Source organism: Balaenoptera borealis (genome assembly GCF_965194805.1).
Source record: "Balaenoptera borealis genome assembly, chromosome: 15".
In the NCBI taxonomy this organism is placed as follows: Eukaryota; Metazoa; Chordata; class Mammalia; order Artiodactyla; family Balaenopteridae; genus Balaenoptera; species Balaenoptera borealis.
In genome coordinates this window covers 55,903,892-55,926,074 of record NC_138871.1, presented here as the reverse complement: position 1 = coordinate 55,926,074, position 22,183 = coordinate 55,903,892, and the positions used below count along the sequence as shown (strand labels likewise).

At 37.7% G+C, this 22,183-nt stretch overlaps 1 protein-coding gene across 2 annotated transcripts in view; it reads left to right on the top strand.

Annotated features, from left to right (window-relative positions):
• The window catches only part of DYNC2LI1 (dynein cytoplasmic 2 light intermediate chain 1), a 44,146-nt gene continuing 21,963 nt past the window's right edge, over positions 1-22,183 (top strand). Inside the window, exons 1-2 of one of the 2 annotated variants that reach the window (XM_082358292.1) lie at positions 1-152; positions 2,073-2,190. In XM_082358292.1, the coding sequence (XP_082214418.1) occupies positions 145-152; positions 2,073-2,190 (126 nt within the window). In that variant the 5' untranslated portion in view covers positions 1-144. The remainder of the gene's footprint in view (positions 153-2,072; positions 2,191-22,183) is intronic. The other variant, XM_082358291.1, reaches the window with a different exon arrangement.

Here is a 22,183-nt window from a genome sequence, read left to right as displayed (position 1 = left end):
CCATGATGCCCCTCTTCTGCACGCAACCTTTACTTGTGACGTCGCTACCATAGCAACCCAAGAGCCTCGCGTAGAGCTCGCGGTCCAGCTGATTCTAGGCTGGGCCCTGCGCGGAGACCACGACACTGGGGCGGCCGAGCCACGATGCCCAGGTATCCCTGCAACCCTGTTTGCGCCTGGCTTATGCTCCCCTCGAGAGCCTCCCTTCTTTCCCAACCCAGCCAGGAAGGGGTGGAGATGGGGGGAGGGGTGGAGGGAGAGGCCGCTGCGGGTATATTTGGGGAGAGGAGATCCTCGCGGGACCCGTTGGTGGAAGAAAATTGTGAGTTCGTCCTCTTTGCAGTTCCTGTCTTGTTGGTCAAGGATCCGTAGGCACTATCCTTGAGAGTGTGGATTCTGCCGAAAACAAGTAGAAAAGTTCCCCAGGTGGAAAAGTTAAGAGATTTTGAAAGATAATTCAACTCCAATTATTCACTTTTTCAATAAGAGTTTCTCGAGGGTTAGGGAATGTTCTAGGAACAGGGTTTCAGGCGGTGAGCCAGACCACAAGCCACTTCCTCAGGGACCTCGGCTCCGGGTGCAGGGGTTCACGACAACAATAAAGGAGCCTAACTTGTGAAGGCACTGTGAAGAATGTAAGGTCATATTTAAACGGGCAGCAGGGGTGGGGGTGGGATTTTAATCACCTATCAAATACATTTTAGCTCTTCAATTCTATGATGTCTATTTTAGTTGTTTGTTCTCAAGGTCATACCTAAACCTTCTCTAAACAACTTATAAGGACATCGGGAGAGAGGAGTCCTGGAGTCCATCACAGACCAGGAAAGTCTGTTTTTCTCACATGGTGGATGGGCGGTGTGATCTCTGTTTAGTTGATGAGCCTTAAGCTTCGCATCACGGTTTAATTGGTTACAACACATCCTTCTCTCTTTTCTGCTGGGAACTTGGAAAGAAGATAATCACATTATGAAGAAATAGTGTGTAATTGAAGAGCAAACAGGCCCGGACTGAGTTCTTAGGGGCTCACCTGTGAAATAAATGTGTGAATTTTAGTGCAGACATTTAGGGACACCTGTTTTGATCTTTTCTAACCCCTTTTTTTTCATTCCTGGTTCTTGAATAATAATGATTATAAACACTCACTGATTTTAGGTGATTATGTATAGGCCAGGCCCTAACCTAAATGAATTATTACATTTGAACAGTCATGGCAATCCTATGATGTTGGTATTCTTTTTTATCAGCATCTTAGAGGTGAAGAAACAGGTAAGCCTGGGGACTAGCACAGAAGCTTTCATATATTAGGTGCTCAAGAAATACTCGTTGACTTAATAAAGGAATGAAGGATCCAGAGAGGTCAGGTAATTTGCTCAAGTTGGCATACTCTATGTAGAAAGTAGTAGATTCGAGCTTGTAACGCATCAAATCTTTCTCATGTTTTTTTAGTTCAATACTCCATAATTCATTTAGGCTTTATTTTTTTAAAAAATGATATAATCTTATTTGTATAAAATTATATGAGTGTGTAGAGAGATAAATGAAAAGATGATTTTCAAAAGTGATTTTAGGTGATTTTCCCCCTTTTTTATATTTTAAAAAAGGAATCTTGAGCCAAAAAATATATAATTTAAAAAAGGTATCTTGAGCCAAAAAATATATAATTTAAAAAACAAAGCCAAAAACTGTTTCAGGGGGCAAAGATTATGTGGTACACTGGCTTTACACATTCCCTCTTTTCCTAGATGTTGGTGGTTTTCAAGTTGTGCATTTCCAAAAGTCATTGTACATTCATGTGTGTCTGAGACACTCACAGCTTTCAGCCTTGTCCGGAAGCCCCCAAATCAGACAATCTCAAATCCTGGCAATAAAGACTCTGCTTATCATTTTCCGCTTCAATCTAGTACAAAGAGAATGACTAATCCTCCGAAGTTTTACCAGTAAATTGTCCCCCCCGCAAACAATGTTGATTTGTTTTATAAATCTGACTGAAATAAAATTTCTTTGGGCTGGAAAGAAATTTTTGAAAGGATTCTTTTTTGTTTCCCTGAATTTTGGTTTTCTGCCTCATATAGTGAAACTCTCTGGGAAATCGCAAAAGCTGAAGTGGAAAAACGGGGAAGTAGTGGAAGTGAAGGCGATGGAGTTGAAACTGGAGAAAAGTCTGTTTTCTTCATTGGCAGTAAAAACGGGGTAATGCATTTTTTCCTACTTTTTTTTCCCGAGTATTGTAATGATTTAACAACCAGTGGCAAAATTTATTGTAATACTTTGATAAAAATTTAGGTACTTCAGCCCTTTAACCAGATGACCAATCTCTGGCCTGCTGGTTACATTGGATCTGGTTGGGCCCTGTTCACGGGTGGGTAGGGACTAACACCCAGCCTTTCTCTTCTTGTCAAGCAGTGTGTCCTGACCTGGGCCACAGCAGCCCAGAGGAAGGGGCATGTGTTTCTGACTAGACAGCCCAGAGGAGTTATCTTTTCCCAGTTTGCACAAAGTCACCATAAATATTGATACTATTCCGATGGTCATATTTATAGGTAACTTGTACAGCTGAAACAAGCATATAGATAATAAAAACATGAACCATATAGAGTATAATACGTTTAACTTTCACTGTCTTAAACTAGTGTCACAGAAATGGAAGGAACCTTGAAGATATCTACTCTTCTTTTTTTTAAAGGCGATATACTGGTTTTTTTAAATAAATTTATTTATTTTATTTTTGGCTGTGTTGGGTCTTTGTTGCTGTGTGCGGGCTTTCTCTAGTTGTGGTGAGTGGGGACTACTCTTCGTTGTGGTGCACGGGCTTCTCGTTGTAGTGCATGGGCTTCCCATTGCAGTGGCTTCTCTTGTTGTGGAGCACGGGGCTCTAGAGCACAGGCTCAGTAGTTGTGGCGCACGGGCTTAACTTCTCCGCGGCATGTGGGGTCTTCCCGGACCACAGCTCAAACCCGTGTCCCCTGCATTGGCAGGCGGATTCTTAACCACTGAGCCACCAGGGAAGCCCTAGTCTACTCTTCTGCAATAGAGATTCTTACTCTGGGATCCATGGAGGTACTTCTTGGGGTCTGTGAACTCCCTAGAAATGTATGCAGAATTGTGTGTGATTGTGCACTGGTGCTTTTTTTTTTATGAGAAATTAGATTCCCCCAGAGTTCTAGTCACTGTAAACAGTGGTTGTATGGTCTAGGTTTGAATATTTCCAACAATGGGGATGTTCTCTTTTATAAGGCAGGCTATTTCCATTTTTGTTTCTAGAAAATCCTAGTTACAAAGCCTTGTTGCTGGAAAATTGCAATCTGTTTCATTGTAACTTCCACCCCTTGGTCTGAATTCTGACCTGTAAAAGTATGCGAGTAAGTCTAATTTTATTCTTCTACTTGTTAAACCTTCAAATATTTAAAAATTGCCCTTCAAATAGTTCTGGCAACCACCTTGTCTCCCTGAGTCTTTTTGTTTCGGCTTTAACGTTTCTTTCAGCCATGCCTCTGTGTCAGGGACTTTATATCAGTCAGTCATGGATTGTCTTATCTGCCGTGATTCTAATGTGTATTTCTCAGGATGGAACAGAATTTTTGAAGTTTTCCTTAACAACTGTAGAAGGTTTAGACACTGTCCGTGTCATGGACTCTACACGTCATGGATTATCTATCTGTCATGATCCTAGTAACTCAACTGGAATTATTCTAGTGTGAAATTCTCAGGATAAAACAGAATTTATCAGGTTTTGTTTACCTACTGTCAACTAGAGCAGGTCTGCCAGCTTCTCTGTTGCCAGATGCCGTGTTCCTGTTATTGTACAGAAAAATATTAGTAATCACATAACCCTGCTCACTAAGTTTGAGCTTGGGATCTGCAAGCCTTTTTCGTTTATGATGTTGTTTTGTCGTTAATGTTATTTGATTGGATCTTTTGTTACAGTCTGTTTTTATTGTTACCTTAAATTACTTTTATTAAAGTAATTCATGTATGTGGTTTAAGAGCTTAAAGACTATCAAAAGATAAATGAACTTACTTACAAAACAGAAATAGACTCACAGACATAGAAAACAAACTTATGCAGACTTCCCTGGCGGTCCAGTGTTTAAGACTTCTCCTTCCAGGGCAGGGGGCTGCTGGTTCGATCCCTAATCCGGAGCTAAGATCCCACATGCCTCGCGGGCAAAAAACCAAAACGTAAGACAGAAGCAATATTGTAACAAATTCAATAAAGACTTTAAAAATGGTCCACGTCAAAAAAATCTTAAAAAAAAAAAAGAAAACAAACTTATGGTTACTAAAGTGGATAGTGGAAGGAGGGGGGATAAATTAGGAGTTTAGGATTAACATATACGTTCTACTATATATAAAATAGATAACCAACAAGGACCTATTGTATAGCACAGGGAACTATACTCAATATCTTATAATAACCTATAATGGAAAAGAATCTGGAAAAAAGACATGATTTTCTTCTTTCCTTGATATTTTAATACTGCATTAATTTGTCATAATCAAAAAAATCATTTGGTCATCTCAGTAGATTAGAAAAGCATTCAATAAAATTCAACACCTGGGGCAACTAACTTACCTTTAGCAAACTAGGAATAGAAAAGAAACTTCTTAATCTGATATAGACTATTATTAAAGTACCTCCATCAAATGATGTACCATAATTGATTTAACACAGTTTGCCTACTTTTGGATATTTGGACTCTCTCCTCTTTGTTTTATTCAACAATTATAATTTATGCTATGATGGACATCTTTGTGCATGTTGATCAAGTTGCTTAATCTCTCTGTGTCTGTTTCCTCATGTATAAGATGAAAATAAAATACACCTACCTTAAAAAAAAATTACCAAAGGTACATAAAGTAAAATAACAAATCTCTCCACATCATTCAGAATCTCTCCTCAAAGCCACCATTTTCATATCTTTTACTGTTTCTTCTGTAATTTACTTCTGTATTTCTGAATAATGTGCTTATGGGCTGTTTCCAGACTTTCAATATTATACACTATCTGTTGAATTTCTGGTAATAGTAGAAGAGTATTTACTTCCCCATCTCTCTCAAACGCCCACTTCTAGTAATATCATTGCTATTATCATGTTGGGCTGAATCAATATTCAGTGTTAGTTTATTTTATTATAAGTGTCTAAATCATTTTTGCTGGTGTGCCAAGTGCAGAACTGTGATTATGTTTCCTTTCTCAAGAAACTTTTTCCTGAAGTTTAAAACTTCTTTGTTTTTTATTTGCCTAGTTTTTATATGTACCTTGGTTTTTATATGCATTAGTTATCTATTGCTACATAATAAATTACCTCAAAACTTATCAGCTTTTAAAACAACAAACATTATCTCACCCAGTTTCTGAGGGTCTGGACTCTGAGAGCACCTTAGTTTGGTGGTTCTGGCTTAAGAATTTTCATAAAGTTGTAGTCAAGATGTCATCTGGGATGACATCTGTTATTTCTCGGCTCGACTGAACTGGAGAATCAGTTTCCAGGCTCCTCAACATGGTTGCTGGCAAGAGGCATCAGTTTCTTGCTGGCTCTTGGCCAGAGGCTTTAGTTCTTTGCCATGTGGACCTCTCACCAAGGCTGCATACAGCATGGCAGCTTGCTTCCTCCAGAGTGAGAGATCAAAAGTGAGAGGTTACCTGAGACAGAGGCTACAGTCTTTTATAACCTAATTTTGGAAGCGACATGCCATCACTTCTGCCATATGCTGTTGGTCAAAAAGAGCAGTGCAGTGTGTGAGGGACTACAGATGGGTGTGAATACCAGGAGGTGGGGCTCATTTGGGACCATCCCTTTTTAAAAAATTTTTATTTTATATTTGAGTATAGTTGATTTACAATGTTGTGTTAGTTTCAGATGTACAGCAAAGTGATTCAGTTATACGTATACATACATCCATTCTTTTTCAGATTCTTTTCCCACATAGGTTATTACAGAATATTGAGTAGAGATACCTGTGCTATACAGTAGGTCCTTGTTGATTATCTATTTTAAATATAGTAGTGTCTTTATGTTAATCCCAAACTCCTAATTTATCCCTCCCGCCACCTTTCCCCTTTGGTAACAATAAGTTTGTTTTTGAAAACTGTGAGTCTGTTTCTGTTTTGTAAATAAGTTCATTTGTATCATTTTTTTAGATTCCACATTAAGTGATAGCATATGATATTTGTCTTTGTTTGACTTACTTCACTTAGTATAATAATCTCCAGGTCCATCCATGTTGCTGCAAATGGCATTATTTCATTCTTTTTTATGGCTGAGTAATAGTCCATTGTATATATGTACCACATCTTCTTTATCCATTCCTCTGTCAATGGACATTTAGGTTGCTTCCATATCTTGGCATGAATATCATAAATAGTGCTGTATGAACATCAGGTTGCATGTATCTTTTCAAATTATGGTTTTCTCCAGATATATGCCCAGGAGTGGGATTGCTAGATTGTATGGTAGCTCTATTTTAGTTTGTTAAGGAACCTCCATACTGTTCTCCATAGTGGTTGTACCAATTTATATTCCCACCAAAGGTGTAGGAGGGTTCCCTTTTCTCCACACCCTCTCCAGCACTTATTGTTTGTAGACTTTTTGATGATGGCCATTCTAACAGGAGTGAGGTGATACCTCATTGTAGTTTTGGTTTGCATTTCTCTAATAATTAGTGATGTTTAGCATCTTTTTATGTGCTTTTGGCCATCTGTATGTCTTCTTTGGTGAAATATCTATTTAGGTCTTCTGCCCATTTTTTGATTGGGTTTGTTTGGTTTTTTTTGATATTGAGCTATTTGTATATTTTGGAGATTCATTCCTTGTCATTCACATCATTTGCAAATATTTTCTCCCATTCTGAGAGTTGCCTTTTCATTTTGTTTACAGTTTACTTTGCTGTGCAAAAGCTTTTAAGTTTACTTAGTTCCCATTTGTTATTTTCATTACTCTAGGAGGTGGATCTAGAAGTGTTTTGCTTATGTTTTCCTCTAAGAGTTTTATAGTATCTGGCCTTACATTTAGGTCTTTAATCCATTTTTAGTTTATTTTTGTGTGTGGTGTTAGAGAGTGTTCTAATTTCATTCTTTCATGTATAGCTGTCCAGTTTTCCCAGCACCACTTACTGAAGAGACTGTCTTTTCTTCATTGTATGTTCTTGCCTCCTTTGTTGTAGATTAATTGACCATAGGTGCATGGGTTTGTTTCTGGGCTTTCTATCGTATTCCATTGATCTATATTTCTCTAGGAGCCTTATTCCTCTGGCTCTTTTTTTCTTCTCAGGATTGCTTTGGCTATTCAGGGTCTTTTGTGTTTCCATACAAATTTTAATTTTTTTTGTTCTAGTTCTGTGAAAAATGCCATTGGTAATTTGATAGGGATTATACTGAGTCTGTAGATTGCCTTGGGTAGTAAAGTCATTTTGACAGTATTGATTCTTCCAGTCCAAGAACATGGTATAACCTCTCCATCTGTTTGTGTCATCTTCAATTTCTTTCATCAGCATCTTACACTTTTCAGAGTACAAGTCTTTTGCCTTCTTAGGTAAGTTTATTCCTAAGTATTTTATTCTTCTTGATGTGATGGTAAATGGGATTGTTTCTTTAATTTCTCTTTCTGATCTGTCATTGTGAGTGTATAGAAATGCAACAGATTTCTGTGTATTAATTTTGTATTCTACAACTTTACTGAATTCATTGATGAGCTCTAGTAGTTTTCTGGTAGCATCTTTAGAATTTTCTATGTGTAGTATCATGTCATCTGCAAACAGTGATGGTTTTACTTCTTCTTTTGCAGTTTGGATTCCTTTTATTTCTTTTTCTTCTCTGATTGTCATGGCTAGGACTTCCAGAACTATGTTGAATAAAAGTGGTGAGAGTGGACATCCTTGTCTAGTTCCTGATCTTAGAGGAAATGCTTTCAGCTTTTCACAGTTGAGTACAATGTTAGCTGTGGGTTTGTCATGTATGACCTTTATTATGTTGAGGTAGGTTCCCTCTATGCCCGCTTTCTGGAGAGTTTTTATCATAAATGGGTATTGATTTTTATCAAAAGCTTTTTCTGCATCTATTAAGATGATCATTTGGTTTTTATTCTTCAATTTGTTAATGTGGTGTATCACACTGACCGATTTGTGGGTATTGAAAAATCATTGCATCCCTGGGATAAATCCTACTTTCATGATCATGGTGTATGATTCTTTTAATGTATTGTTGGATTTGGTTTACAAGTATTTTGTTGCAGATTTTTGCATCTATGTTCATCAGTGATATTGGCCTGTAATTTTCTTTTTTGTGTGGTCTGGTTTTGGTATCAGGGTGATGGTGGCCTTGTAGAATGAGTTTAGGAGTGTTCCTTCCTCTGCAATTTTTGGAAGAGTTTCAGAAGGATAGTAGTTAACTCTCCTGTAAATGTTTGATAGAATTTGCCTGTGAAGCCATCTGGTCCTGGACTTTTGTTGGTAGTTTCAATTAAACTACCACAGTTTCAATTTCAGTACTTGTGATTGGTCTGTTCCTATTTTCTATTTCTTCCTGGTTCAGTCTTGGAAGATTGTACCTTTCTAAGAATTTGTCCATTTCTTCTAGGTTGTCCATTTTATTGGCATATAGTTGCTTGTAGTAGTCTCTTATGATCCTTTGTGGTGTCAGTTGTAACTTCTCCTTTTTCATTTCTAATTTTCTTGATTTGAGCCCTCTCCCTTTTTTTCTTGATGAGTCTGGCTAAAGGTTTATCAATTTGTTTATCTTTTCAAAGAACCAGCTTTTAGTTTCAATGATCTTTTTTATTGTTTTCATCTCTCTTTCATTTATTTCTGCTCTGACCTTTATGATTTCTTTCCTTCTACTGACTTTGGGTTCTGTTTGTTCTTTCTTTAGTTGCTTTACGTATAAGGTTAGGTTGTTTGAGAATTTTCTTGTTCCTGAGGTAAGATTGTATTGCTATAAACTTCCCTCTTAGAACTGCTTTTGCTGCATCCCATAGGTTTTGGTTTTTGTTTGTTTGTTTGTTTGTTTTAATTTTATTAATTTTTTACACAGCAGGTCCTTATTAGTCATCCATTTTATACACTTCAGTGTATACATGTCAATCCCAATCTCCCAGTTCATCACACCACCACCCCCCACCCCTGCCGCTTTCCCCCCTTGTTGTCCATACGTTTGTTCTCTACATGTATGTCTCAATTTCTGCTCTGCAAACTGGTTCATCTTTTTCTAGGTTCCACAAATATGCGTTAATATACAATATTTGTTTTTCTCCTTCTGACTTGCTTCACTCTGTATGACAGTCTCTAGATGCATCCACGTCTCTACAAATGACCCAATTTCGTTCCTTTTTATGGCTGAGTAATATTACATTGTATATATGTACCACATCTTCTTTATCCATTCATCTGTCGATGGGCATTTAGGTTGCTTCCATGACCTGGCTATTGTAAATAGTGCTGCAGTGAACACTGGGGTGCATGTGTCTTTTTGAATTATGGTTTTCTCTGGGTATATGCCAGTAGTGGGATTGCTGGATCATATGGTAATTCTATTTTTAGTTTTTTAAGGAACCTCCATACTGTTCTCCATAGTGGCTGTATCAATTTACATTCCCACCAACAGTGTAGGAGGGTTCCCTTTTCTCCACACCCTCTCCAGCATTTGTTGTTTGTAGATTTTCTGATGATACCCATTCTAACTGGTGTGAGGTGATACCTCATTGTCGTTTTGATTTGCATTTCTCTAACAATTAGGGATGTTGAGCACCTTTTCTTGTGCCTCTTGGCCATCTGTATGTCTTCTTGGAGAAATGTCTATTTAGGTCTTCTGCCCATTTTTGGATTGGGTTGTTTGTTTTTTTAATAATGAACTTCATGAGCTGTTTATATGTTTTGGAGATTAATCCTTTGTCCGTTGATTCGTTTGCAAATATTTTCTCCCATTTTGAGGGTTGTCTTTTCGTCTTGTTTGTGGTTTCCTTTGCTGTGCAAAAGCTCTTAAGTTTCATTAGGTCCCATTTGTTTATTTTTATTTCCATTGCTCTAAGAGATGGATCAAAAGATATCTTGTTGTGATTTATGTCAAAGAGTGTTCTTCCTATGCTTTCCTCTAAGAGTTTTTTAGTGCCTGGTCTTACATTTAGGTCTCTAATCCATTTTGAGTTTATTTTTGTGTATGGTGTTAGGGAGTGTTCTAATTTCATTCTTTTACATGTAGTTGTCCAGTTTTCCCAGGACCACTTATTGAAGAGACTGTCTTTTCTCCATTGTATATCCTTGCCTCCTTTGTCATAGATTAGTTGACCATAGGTGCGTGGATTTATCTCTGGGCTTTCTATCCTGTTCCACTGATCTATATTTCTGTTTTTGTGCCAGTACCATACTGTCTTGATTACTGTAGCTTTGTAGTATAGTCTGAAGTCAGGGAGTCTGATTCCTCCAGCTCCGTTTTTTCCCCTCAAGACAGCTTTGGCTATTCGGAGTCCTTTGTGTCTCCATACAAATTTTAAGATTTTTTGTTCTAGTTCTGTAAAAAATGCCATTCGTCATTTGATAGGGATTGCAGTGAATCTGCAGATTGCTTTGGGTAGTATAGTCATTTTCACAATATTGATTCTTCCAATCCAAGAGCATGGTATATCTCTCCATCTGTTGGTATCATCTTTAATTTCTTTCGTCAGTGTCTTATAGTTTTCTGCATGCAGGTCTTTTGTCTCCCTAGGTAGGTTTATTCCTAGGTATTTTATTCTTTTTGTTGCAGTGGTAAATGGGAGTGTTTCCTTAATTTCTCTTTCAGATTTTACATCATTAGTGTATAGGAATGCAAGAGATTTCTGTGCATTAATTTTGTATTCTGCAACTTTACCAAATTCATTGATTAGCTCCAGTAGTTTTCTGATGGCATCTTTAGGATTCTCTATGTATAGTATCATGTCATCTGCAAACAGTGACAGTTTTACTTCTTCTTTTCCAATTTGTATTCCTTTTATTTCTTTTTCTTCTCTGATTGCTGTGGCTAGGACTTCCAAAACTATGTTGAATAATAGTGGTGAGAGTAGACATCCTTCTCTTGTTCCTGATCTTAGAGGAAATGCTTTCAGTTTTTCACCATTGAGAATGATGTTTGCTGTGGGTTTGTCGTATATGGCCTATTATGTTGAGGTAGGTTCCCTCTATGCCCACTTTGTGGAGAGTTTTTATCATAAATGGGTGTGGAATTTTGTCAAAAGCTTTTTCTGCATCTATTGAGATAATCATATGGTTTTTATTCTTCAATTTGTTAATATGGTATATCACATTGATTGATTTGCATATATTGAAGAATCCTTGCATCCCTGGGATAAATCCCACTTGATCATGGTGTATGATCCTTTTAATGTGTTGTTGGATTCTGTTTGCTAGTATTTTGTTGAGGATTTTTGCATCTATATTCATCAGTGATATTGGTCTGTAATTTTCTATTTTTGTAGTATCTTTGTCTGGTTTTGGTATCAGGGTGATGGTGGCCTCATAGAATGAGTTTGGGAGTTTTCCTTCCTCTGCAGTTTTTGGAAGAGTTTGAGAAGGATGGGTGTTGGCTCTTCTCTAAATGTTTGGTAGAATTCACCTGTGAAACCATCTTGTCCTGGACTTCTGTTTGTTGGAAGATGTTTTTTAATAGCTTTTTAATGTGATTTTTAAAATTTATTTATTTATTTAATTTATTGATTTTTGGCTGCGTTGGGTCTTCCTTGCTGTGTGCGTGCTTTCTCTAGTTGCGGTGAGCGGGGGCTACTCTTCATTGCCATGCGCGGGCTTCTCATTGCGGTGAATTCTCTGGTTGCGGAGCACGGGCTCTAGTCACAGGACCTTCAGTAGTTGTTGCTTGTGGGCTACAGAGCGCAGGCTCAGTAGTTGTGGCACCCAGGCTTTGTTGCTCCATGGCATGTGTGAACTTCCCAGACCAGGGCTAGAACCCAGTCCCCTGCATTGGCAGGTGGATTCTTAACCACTGCACCACCAGGGAAGCCCTTGTTGGAAGAATTTTAATCACAGTTTCAATTTCATTACTTGTGATTGGTCTGTTCATATTTTCTATTTCTTCCTTGTTCAGTCTTTGAAAGTTATACTTTTCTAAGAATTTGTCCATTTCTTCCAGGTTGTCCATTTTATTGGCATAGAGTTGCTTGTAGTAGTCTCTTAGGATGCTTTGTATTTCTTTCTGTATTTCTGTCTGTTGTAACTTCTCCTTTTTCATTTCTAATTTTATTGATTGGAGTCCTCTCCCTCTTCTTCTTGATGAGTCTGGCTAATGGTTTATCAATTTTGTTTATCTTCTCAAAGAACCAGCTTTTAGTTTTATTGATCTTTGCTATTGTTTTCTTTGTTTCTATTTCATTTATTTCTGCTCTGATGTTTCCCATGTTAGGGAAATTTTCCACTAATCTCTTCAAATATTTTCTCGGGTCCTTTCTCTCTCTCTTCTCCTTTTGGGACCCCTATAACGTGAATGTTGTTGTGTTTAATGTTGTCCCAGAGGACTCTTAGGCTGTCTTCATTTCTTTTCATTCTTTTTTCTTTATTCTGTTCCGCAGCAGTGAATTCCACCATTCTGTCTTCCAGATCACTTACCCGTTCTTGTGCCTCAGTTATTCTGCTATTGATTCCTTCTAGTGTATTTTTCATTTCAGTTATTGTATTGTTCATCTCTGTTTGTTCTTTAATTCTTCTAGGTCTTTGTTAAACATTTCTTGCATCTTCTCGATCTTTGCCTCCATTCTTTTTCCGAGGTCCTGAATCATCTTTACTATCATTATTCCGAATTCTCTTTCTGGAAGATTGCCTATCTCCGTTTCATTTAGTTATTTTTCTGGGGTTTTATCTTGTTCCTTCATCTGGTACATAGCCCTCTGCCTTTTCATCTTGTCTATTTTTCTGCGAATGTGGTTTTTGTTCCACAGGCTGCAGGATTGTAGTTCTTCTTGCTTCTGCTGTCTGCCTTCTCCCATAGGTTTTGGATCATCATATTTTCATTTTCATTTGTCTCTAGATATTTTTTTATTTGTTCTTTGATTTCTTCAGTGATCCATTGGTTGTTCAGTAACATATTGTTTAGCCTCCATGTGTTTGTGTGTTTTACAGTTTTTTTCTTGTAGTCGATTTCTAAGCTCATAATGTTGTGGTCAGGAGAGATGCTTGATATGATTTCAGTTTTCTTAAATTTACTGAGGCTTGCTTTGTGGCCCAGCATGTGATCTATCCTGGAGAATGTTCCATGTGCACTTGAGAAGAATGTGTATTCTGCTGCTTTCAGATGGAATGTTCTGTAAATATCAATTAAGTCCATCTGATCTAGTGTGTCATTTAAGGCCTATGTTTTCTTATTGATTTTCTGTCTGGATGACCTGTCCATTGATGTAATTGGGATGTTAAAGTCCCCCACTATTGGGGACTGTGACTGTCAATTTGTCTTTTTATGGCTGTTAGTATTTGTCTTATATATTGAGGTACTCCTTTGTTGGGTGCATATATATAAACACTTGTTATATCTCCTTCTTGGATTTTTAAAAAAATTTATTGGAGTATAGTTGATTTACAGTGTTATGTTAGTTTCAGGTGTACAGCAGATTAATTCAGATATATATATATATATATATATATATATATATTTTTTTTTTTTTTTTTCATTCTTTTTTAGATTCTTTTCTCATATAGGGTATCACAGAGTACTGAGTAGAGTTCCTTCTTTTTCTTGAATTGATCCCTTGATCATTATGTAGTGTCCTTCTTTGCCTCTTGTAACCATCTTTATTTTAAAGTCTATTTTGTCTGATATGAGTATTACTACTCCAGCTTTCTTTTGATTTCCATTTGCCTGGAATACCTTTTTCCATCCCCTCACTTTCAGTCTGCATGTGTCACTAGATCTGAAGTGGGTCTCTTGTAGACGGCATATATACAGGTCTTATTTTTGTTATCCGTTCAGCCAGTCTATGTCTTTTGGTTGGAGCATTTAATCCATTTACATTTAAGGTAATTATCGATATGTATGTTCTTATTGCCATTTTCTTAATTGTTTTGGGTTTGTTTTTGTAGGTCTTTTTTCCTCCCTTCCTCTTTTGTTCTCTTCTCATGTGATTCGATGACTATCTTTAGTGTTGTGTTTGGATTGCTTTTTCTTTTTTGTGTATATCTATTGTAGATTTTTGGTTTGCAGTTACCATGAGGTTTTTATGTAGCAGTCTCTATATAAACAATATTGTTTTAAGTTGCTGGTCTCTTAATTTCAAAGGCATTTCCAATATCTTGCATTTGTACTCTCACAGTTGCTGGTTTTGATATCATATTTGTGTGTGGATGATTTCTGACCTTTACTGTATGTTTGCCTTTACTGGTGAGCTTTCCCATTTGTAATGTTCTTGTTTCTAGTTGTGGCCTTCTCTTTTCTGCCTAGGGAAGTTCCTTTAGCTGGTTTGGTGGTGCTGAATTTCGCAGCTATTGCTTATCTCTAAGCTTTTGATTTCTCCATCAAACCTGAACAAGAGCCTTGCTGGGTAGAGCATTCTTGGTTGTAGGTTTTTCCCTTCCATCACTTTAAATATATCATGCCACCCCCTTCTGGCCTGCACAGTTTCTGCTGAAAAATCAGCTGATAACATACAAGGGAAGCCCCATAAGGTTATTTGTTGCTTTTACTATTTTCTCTTTGTCTTTGATTTTTGTCAGTTTGATTAATATGTGTCTTGGCATGTTCCTCCTTGGGTTCATCCTGTATGGGACTCTCTGTGCTTCCTGGACTTGAGTGTTTCCTTTCCCATGTTAGGGAAGTTTTCTGCTATTATCTCTTCAAATATCTTTTCAGGCCCTTTCTCTCTTCTCTTTCTAGGACCCCTATAATGTGAATGCTGGTGCATTTAATGTTGTCCCAGAGGTCTCTTAGACTGTCCTCTTTTCTTTTCATACTTTTTTCTTTTTTCTGTTCTGCAGCAGTGATTTCCACCCATCTGTCTTCCAGCTCAGTTATTCGTTCTTCTGCCTCATTTATTCTGCTATTGATTCCTTATAGTGTATTTTTCATTCCAGTTATTGTATTGTTCATCTCTGTTCTTTAAATCTTCTAGCTCTTTGTTAAACATTTCATGTATCTTCTCGGTCTGTGCCTCCATTCTTTTTCCAAGATCTCGGATCATCTTTACTATCGTTACTCTGGATTCTTTTTCAGGAAGATTGCCTATCTCCAATTCACTTGTTGTTCTTCTGGAGTTTTATCTTGTTCATTCATCTAGAACGTATTTCTCTTCTGTCTCATTTTGTCTAACTTTCTGTGTTTATGGCCTCTGTTCCTCAGGCTGCAGGATTGTAGCTCCTCTCGCTTCTAGTGTCTGCCCCCAGGTGGGTGAGGTTGGTCCAGGGTCTTATGCAGGCTTCCTGGTGGGAGGGACTGGTGCCTGCCCACTGGTGAATGGAGCTGGGTCTTGTCCCTCTGGTGGGTAGGGCCATGTCAAAGGGTGTGTTTAGAGGTGGCTGTGAGATCAGGATGACTTTAGGTAGTCTGTCTGCTGATGGGTGGTGCTGGGTTCCCACCCTGTTGGTTGTTTGGCCTGAGGTGTCCCAGCACTGGAGCCTGCAGGCTCTTGGGTGGGGCCAGGTCTCAGTGCCAAAATGGTGACCTCCAGGAGAGCTCACGCCAGTGAATATTCACTGGGGCCTCTGCCACCAGTGTTCTTGCCCCCACAGTGAGCCACAGCTGACCTCTGCCTCCCCAGGAAATCCTCCAAGACCTTCCAGTAGGTCTGGCCCAGGCTCCTATGGAGTCACTGCTTTGCCCTGGATCCCAGTGTACGTGAAACCTTGTGTGCACCCTCCAAGAGTGGAGTCTCTGTTTCCCCCAGTCCTGTGGAGGTCCTGCACTCAAGCCCCACTGGCCTTCAAAGCCAAATTCTCTTGGGGCTCCTCCTCCTGAAGCCAGACCCCCCCCAGGCTGGGGAGCCTGATGTGGGTCTCAGAACTCTCATTCCTGTTGGAGAACCTCTGAGATATAATTATTTTCCAGTTTGCGGGTCACCCACCCAGTGGGTGTGGGATTTGATTATATCATGAAAGTGCCCCTCCTACCATCTTCTTCTTGTCTTTGGATGTAGAATATCTCTTTTGGTAGGTTTGAGTCTTTTTTTTGTCAATGGTTGTTCAGCAGTTAGTTGTGATTTTGATGTTTTCATGGGAGGAGGTGAGCTCAAGTCCTTCTTCTCTGCCATCTTGTCTCCACCTCTCACTGTTGGACCAAAAGAAGATAAAAAGTCACTTCCAGGGTGAGGTCTCAGGGGAAGAGGGAACTATCAGTATATCTCAGTGTCCTGGTGCAGCCTTCCACTGGTGGGACTTGAAATTAAATTGGTTTTCCAGTTGGGGAACCATCCTTGAAGCTGGCTCCCCATGTACCTATTGCTAATTTTTTCCACAATCCCCAACAGATGGTCAATGCATATTTTCATGTGGTCAATTGTATCAAATCATCTGAAAGTACCCCTCTCCAGCCAGAGTCCTCCCATCTTTGAACCTTCTGTGTAGTCTGTACTGGTTATTCTTGGGGGCAGCTGCATAGCTACTGTCCCTCCCCAACATCTTGGGGACTCCCTTTGCATCTTTCTTGTGTTGGAGCTTCAGTTTCCTGGATCCTGTGTCTTCCGTTTTCTTGGTTTACTTACTTATCTTTGTGGAGCACATTCTTTTGTAGTTTCCTGGGAAAGTATACATGGGTAGTAAAATATTTGAGAACTTGCATATCTAAAATGTCTTTATTTTACCCTCACTCTGGATTGAAAGTTTATCTAGGTACAGAATTCTAGGTTGGAACGAGTCACTTAACCTCTCTTTGACCCTAGTTTCTGTGTGAGTCTGGATTGTTTCCTTTGGGAGTGACAGAAAACTCAATTCAGACTGACTTAGGCACTGTCTTGAATAGTTGTTATCCCGTACACTATTATACTTTACCTGTATTCCTCTTGTGATGTGTGTCATGAGATATCCTATGTATTATTCATTTCATATGGTCAGGCTACAGTCTCTAGTATACTTCCATGAGATTACATGTGTTCTGTTCATTTATTTTCTTTTTTTTAAAATTTATTTATTTATTTATTTATTTATTTTTGGCTGTGTTGGGTCTTCGTTGCTGCATGTAGGCTTCATCCAGCTGCAGCAAGTGGGGGCTACTCCCCGCCACAGTGTGCAGGCCTCTCATCGCAGCAGACTCCCTTGTTGCAGAGCACGGGTTCTAGGCGCGCGGGCTTCAGTAGTTGTGGCACGCGGGTTCAGTAGTTGTGGCTCGCGGGCTCTAGAGTGCAGGCTCAGTAGTTGTGGCGCACGGGCTTAGTTGCTCCGCAGCATGTGGGATCCTCATGGACCAGGGCTTAAACCTGTGTCCCCTGTATTGGCAGGCAGACTCTCAACCACTGTGCCACCAGGGAAGTCCCTGTTTATTTATTTTCATCCAAATGCATTTGTTTATGTTGCCACCACCTGCATGTTTGTAAGTTTCCATACAGATACACAAAGTGTGCTGCATTTTTCCTCCTCTTCTGTCTCTTTTTATTCTTCACATTGATATTGCACTCACTCATGCCACAGGTTTTGGTAATATATATGAGGTCATTTTGTTTTCCTGTGATAATACTGAACTTATTACTTGTAGTTTTGCATCTGTGCCTTTACTATATTATTCTAAGGCCTTGTCTCAGCAGTTTTGTCATATGAATTACATGGACCCTCTTCCATTATTCTCTTTAAAAATTTTTCTTAATATCATACCTAATGACATCTCAATTTATCCAGACCTTTCTCTCTTGTTTTCTCTGCTCTCATTTGATTGTCAAGTTTCTAGGCATGGTCTTCTGATCCTCTTGACATATGTTTCCTCTCTTTTCAAGGGATAATCATTCTATGTAAACTATTAAATATAGAATGGATAAACAACAAGGTTTTACTGTATAGCTGAGGAACTATATTCAATATCCTGTAATAAACCATAATGGAAAAGGAAAAAAATAAAGCTTGCAGAAAAACATTTTTTTTAATGGTTAATCATTCTAGTATTCCTAGAGTGTGGCCCAGAAAACTTTGTCATTGACTAGTCTTTTACTTCCCAGAGCTTACTTTCTCACCCTAAACCTGAATCTCTAGGTGGTAGAAAAGTGGGAAGGAAGCTATCTAGACCTCTACATTTTTACTTTTCCAGTTTTCCATAGTCTAAGATCTGGTTGTCAGAAGATGCTTTCCAGGGTCCCTTAAGGGATAGCAAATACTCGGCACACATCTTCCACACACATCTTATCAATCATGGTGCCTTTTTCTGCTGAGTCTGAAGATGACATCTGATCCACAGCATTCTAGGAAAGTGTTGGCGGTTGAGACACAGTCTGTTTGTCATTTCTGACCCTAGTAATGTCATTTATCTCCACACAGATTAGCAGAAGTCAGCCAAAATCCATGGGTTGATATGTGCACAGGTATAGCATACCCTTTAGATCAACAGAGAGCTAATTTCACATAGAATAATCATTTGAGGACTTTAAGTGTTGTGTACCATAAGGGGGCAGTTAATTAAGAAATAATGTTGACTACAGTATTAACATTCTCACTGAGACATGATTGAAAAATACCCAGATGAAATAATTTTACATATGAAATAAATTATTTTATTTTTTATCACCTAATATTAGAATAATTACATTTTGAAAATAATATTTAGACATTTTATGCAAATTCATGGAATTTGAGCTCATGGAACCATTGAGCTTGAAGTTAATGAACTAATTTTATACTTAGCTAATACCATATTTAGTGTGAGTTAAAAAGTACTTATATTGATCTAGGAAAAATAATAGTAAATATAATTTAAAATATTTTAACTTTTTTATTTCATAATTTGAAAATATTAAGGTCTTCTACCTCAGTTGAGTGTAAAAGCCAAGACCCGTTTAAATATCTAAGTCAGCATCTAAGTCAATAAGTCAGTATCTTAAATAATATTCATGTTTTGGATTCAGTTAGTTCACTTTTAGGAATCTCATTTAAGGAATAATTGAATTGTGCCAATGATGTTTGTCAAAGAGCTGTTTATTGTTGTGAAAAGGACAGCATATCCATTGGAACACTTTAGTAGCAAGAGACTCCTCCCCACTGACTGTAAGTTTCCCTTGTTTAGCCAAGGATAAAAAAGGTTTTGGAAGTGGCCATACAGAGCAGGAACAGATGCATCATATCTTCATGCAGCTTTGCTCGACCCACAGAGTTTCTGCCAGAGCCGTAGAACTGCTGGTGACACTGTCTAAAAAAGGTTGAGGCTTGCAGATGCTGATATTCATCTTATTTGGGGTTTATATTACAGACCTTCCTCGACATACAATGGGGTTACATTCCAGTAAGCCTATCATAAGTTGAAAATACCGTCAGTCGAAAATGCGTTTAATACATCTAACCTAACCTACATCATAGCTTAGCCTAACCTACCTTAAATGTGCTCAAAACACTTATATTAGCTTACAGTTGAGCAAAGTTATCTAACACAAAGCCTATTTTATAATAAGGTGTTGAATATCTCATGTAACTTATTGAATACTGTATTGAAAGTGAAAAACAGAATGGTTGTAAGTGTATTGGTTGTTTACCCTCGTGATCGAGGGGCTGACTGGGAGCTGCAGCCCACCATCATGAGAGAGTATATTAGTGCATATCATTAGCCTGGGAAAAGGTCAAAATTTAAAATTCAAAGTGTAGTTTCTACTGAGTGTATATCAATTTCACATCATCGTAAAGTCAAAAAATCATAAGTGGAACTGTCCTAAGTCGGGGACTGTCTATTTTATGATATTTTATATATATATAGTATATATAATACTATTTTATTTCTGTGCTTCATGCTTCTACATGTTAACAGACATGAAGCTTTCAGGAACTAACTTCTGCATCAGTGAAGCTACATCTTTACCGGGCAGCGTCAGTGCCCAGGTAGCCTGAACACCCCTCTGTTTCCAGCTGTGTCCCAGAAGGATGGATGGACTTTGGAGGCCTCTCACTAAAGCTAAAGAGTTATTACTGTGGGGATTCCTAAAAAAGTGGTTAGAGAATGTGTTGTTTGTGTGATTTTGGAAGTGGTACAATTTCCAGTAGTGAAATGGTTCAAAATAGAACCTTGAAAGTGACATGTAGCAGAAGTAGAGTGAAGGAAAAAGTCTCTTGAGGAGGCAAAGGGGACTGAGAGGTCAGGGTCTTAGGTGGGTTGCCCATGCCCATGTGGGTGTGAAGTTAACAAGACTAATGACAGTAGCTGAGAGGGAGAGGGAGACTGTAAGCCAGAAGAGATGACACCCATGAGGGTAGACTGATACAAGCCTCTAAGATTCTTGCCAGAGAAGAGAAGTAGAGTAATTGTTTACTCTACTGCTGTGATTGAAGTAATAGAAGAGAAGATGGGATTCATTTTGATAGTCTCTAAATGAACTTGTACTGTGTCAGTGCTTCTTGGACTAGGAAACCCAGGGGTCTGTGGATGCATTCTCAGAGTGCAACAGTTTACTAGTGAATTTTTAAAATTTGGATCATTATTTTAATGGTAATCTAAAAGTTGACTTCAGTGCCCAGAGTTGAGTTTATTTGGAATTCCACCAAGTAGTCTTATACATTTAAATGAAATTATAATAAAAATAATTTAAATCAACACTATGGGATCATGAGAACTTGAGAAAATTGGCTAGATATTATCTAAGATTCCTTCCAATTCTAAAATACAGTAATTCTGTATACTTTCTTGTACATAGAATACATTAATTTTTAGGTATTGTCCTCATTTATTTAAAACTTTAAAAATATTCTACACGTACACATTTGGTACAGGATAATTAGAAAATCTTTATTTTCTTAAAAAAATGAATCACCTACAAAGTTATCACCTGGAAACATTCACTATTAACATGTGATGTCTCTCTGGATTTATTTGTGTATTTTTTTCTGTCTCTCTGTATCTATGCATATTATATATGTATGTGCATCTCAAAGAAGTAGGAAAAGAAGGTTTTTAACTGAAAACAGGGTCACACATAATCTATTATGCATGTCTTACCATGTCAGTATGTATATTCCTACGTCATCATTCCTGTTAGCTGCATGTTATTCCATTATACGGATTGACGTAATTAATTTAGCCAATCAATCCCCTATTTGGGACATGTAGATTGTTTCTAGTTTTTCACTCTGATATAACACCTACCAATAAATATCCTTCAATAATATATATTTTTAGTACTATTCCAATTATTTATATATCTCATTACCAAAAAAGAGTCATTCAATTTGATCATAGCCCAGATATAATCTGGAGTCATTTATTTATGATTATCTTTTTTTTTTTTTTCTGGTAAATATTATAGGTTTCTTGGCTTAAAAAAACACATGTATAGTAAAATAATCTGTGTTTTTGGTAGTCCAGAGTTTTCCAGACTGCTTTCTTTGGATCCTAAAGGTTTCCTTTGGTAGAGCTTTCCCCTCTGCTCCGCTTTTGTCTATTTTCTTGTAAGAGATTGTTTGTTTAAAAAAAATAGTTTTACTATTAAGAAAACAAACACAATGATTTAAACCACTGAGCCAGTCCCTGGTTAAGATGTGAAGTTACGTTTCATGATTAGTGGCAGAGATGGGATATCCTATATGCCATCCTATATATCCTGACTCCTAAAAAGAAATTTAGAATAAATACATCTCCTAGAAATAAAACAAACCCAAAAAAGTACTCTAACCTGGTATCTGGATTGCTTACTTGGAACATACTTTCAACATGTCCTTTATTTGTATGTTATCTTTTTTTATTTCCACTTCAACAAATTGGAATTAAAACATTTCAGAAGACACTAATCATCAGCTTAACCAGTAATTAGCATTGAGGAGTAGAGAGAAAATTTAAGACAGCTGCCAAGTTGACCACTAAAATGAGGTTTGATTTGCTGGTATTTGTCATCTGCGGGACTTTATAATTATAATAATAGCAGTGTAGTTGCACTCTGATGGAAAGTTGACAGTTAACTTTTTCTACTCATCGAACTTAGGAATAATTCTGAAAGTTTCTAGTTTCTAGTTTCCAGGTAATTTATCATTCAAGTGATTAAAAGCTATTTTGGGCCACAATTATGAACAATAATAAAATTTTACATGTGGATGACATTAACACAGTATTTCTTTC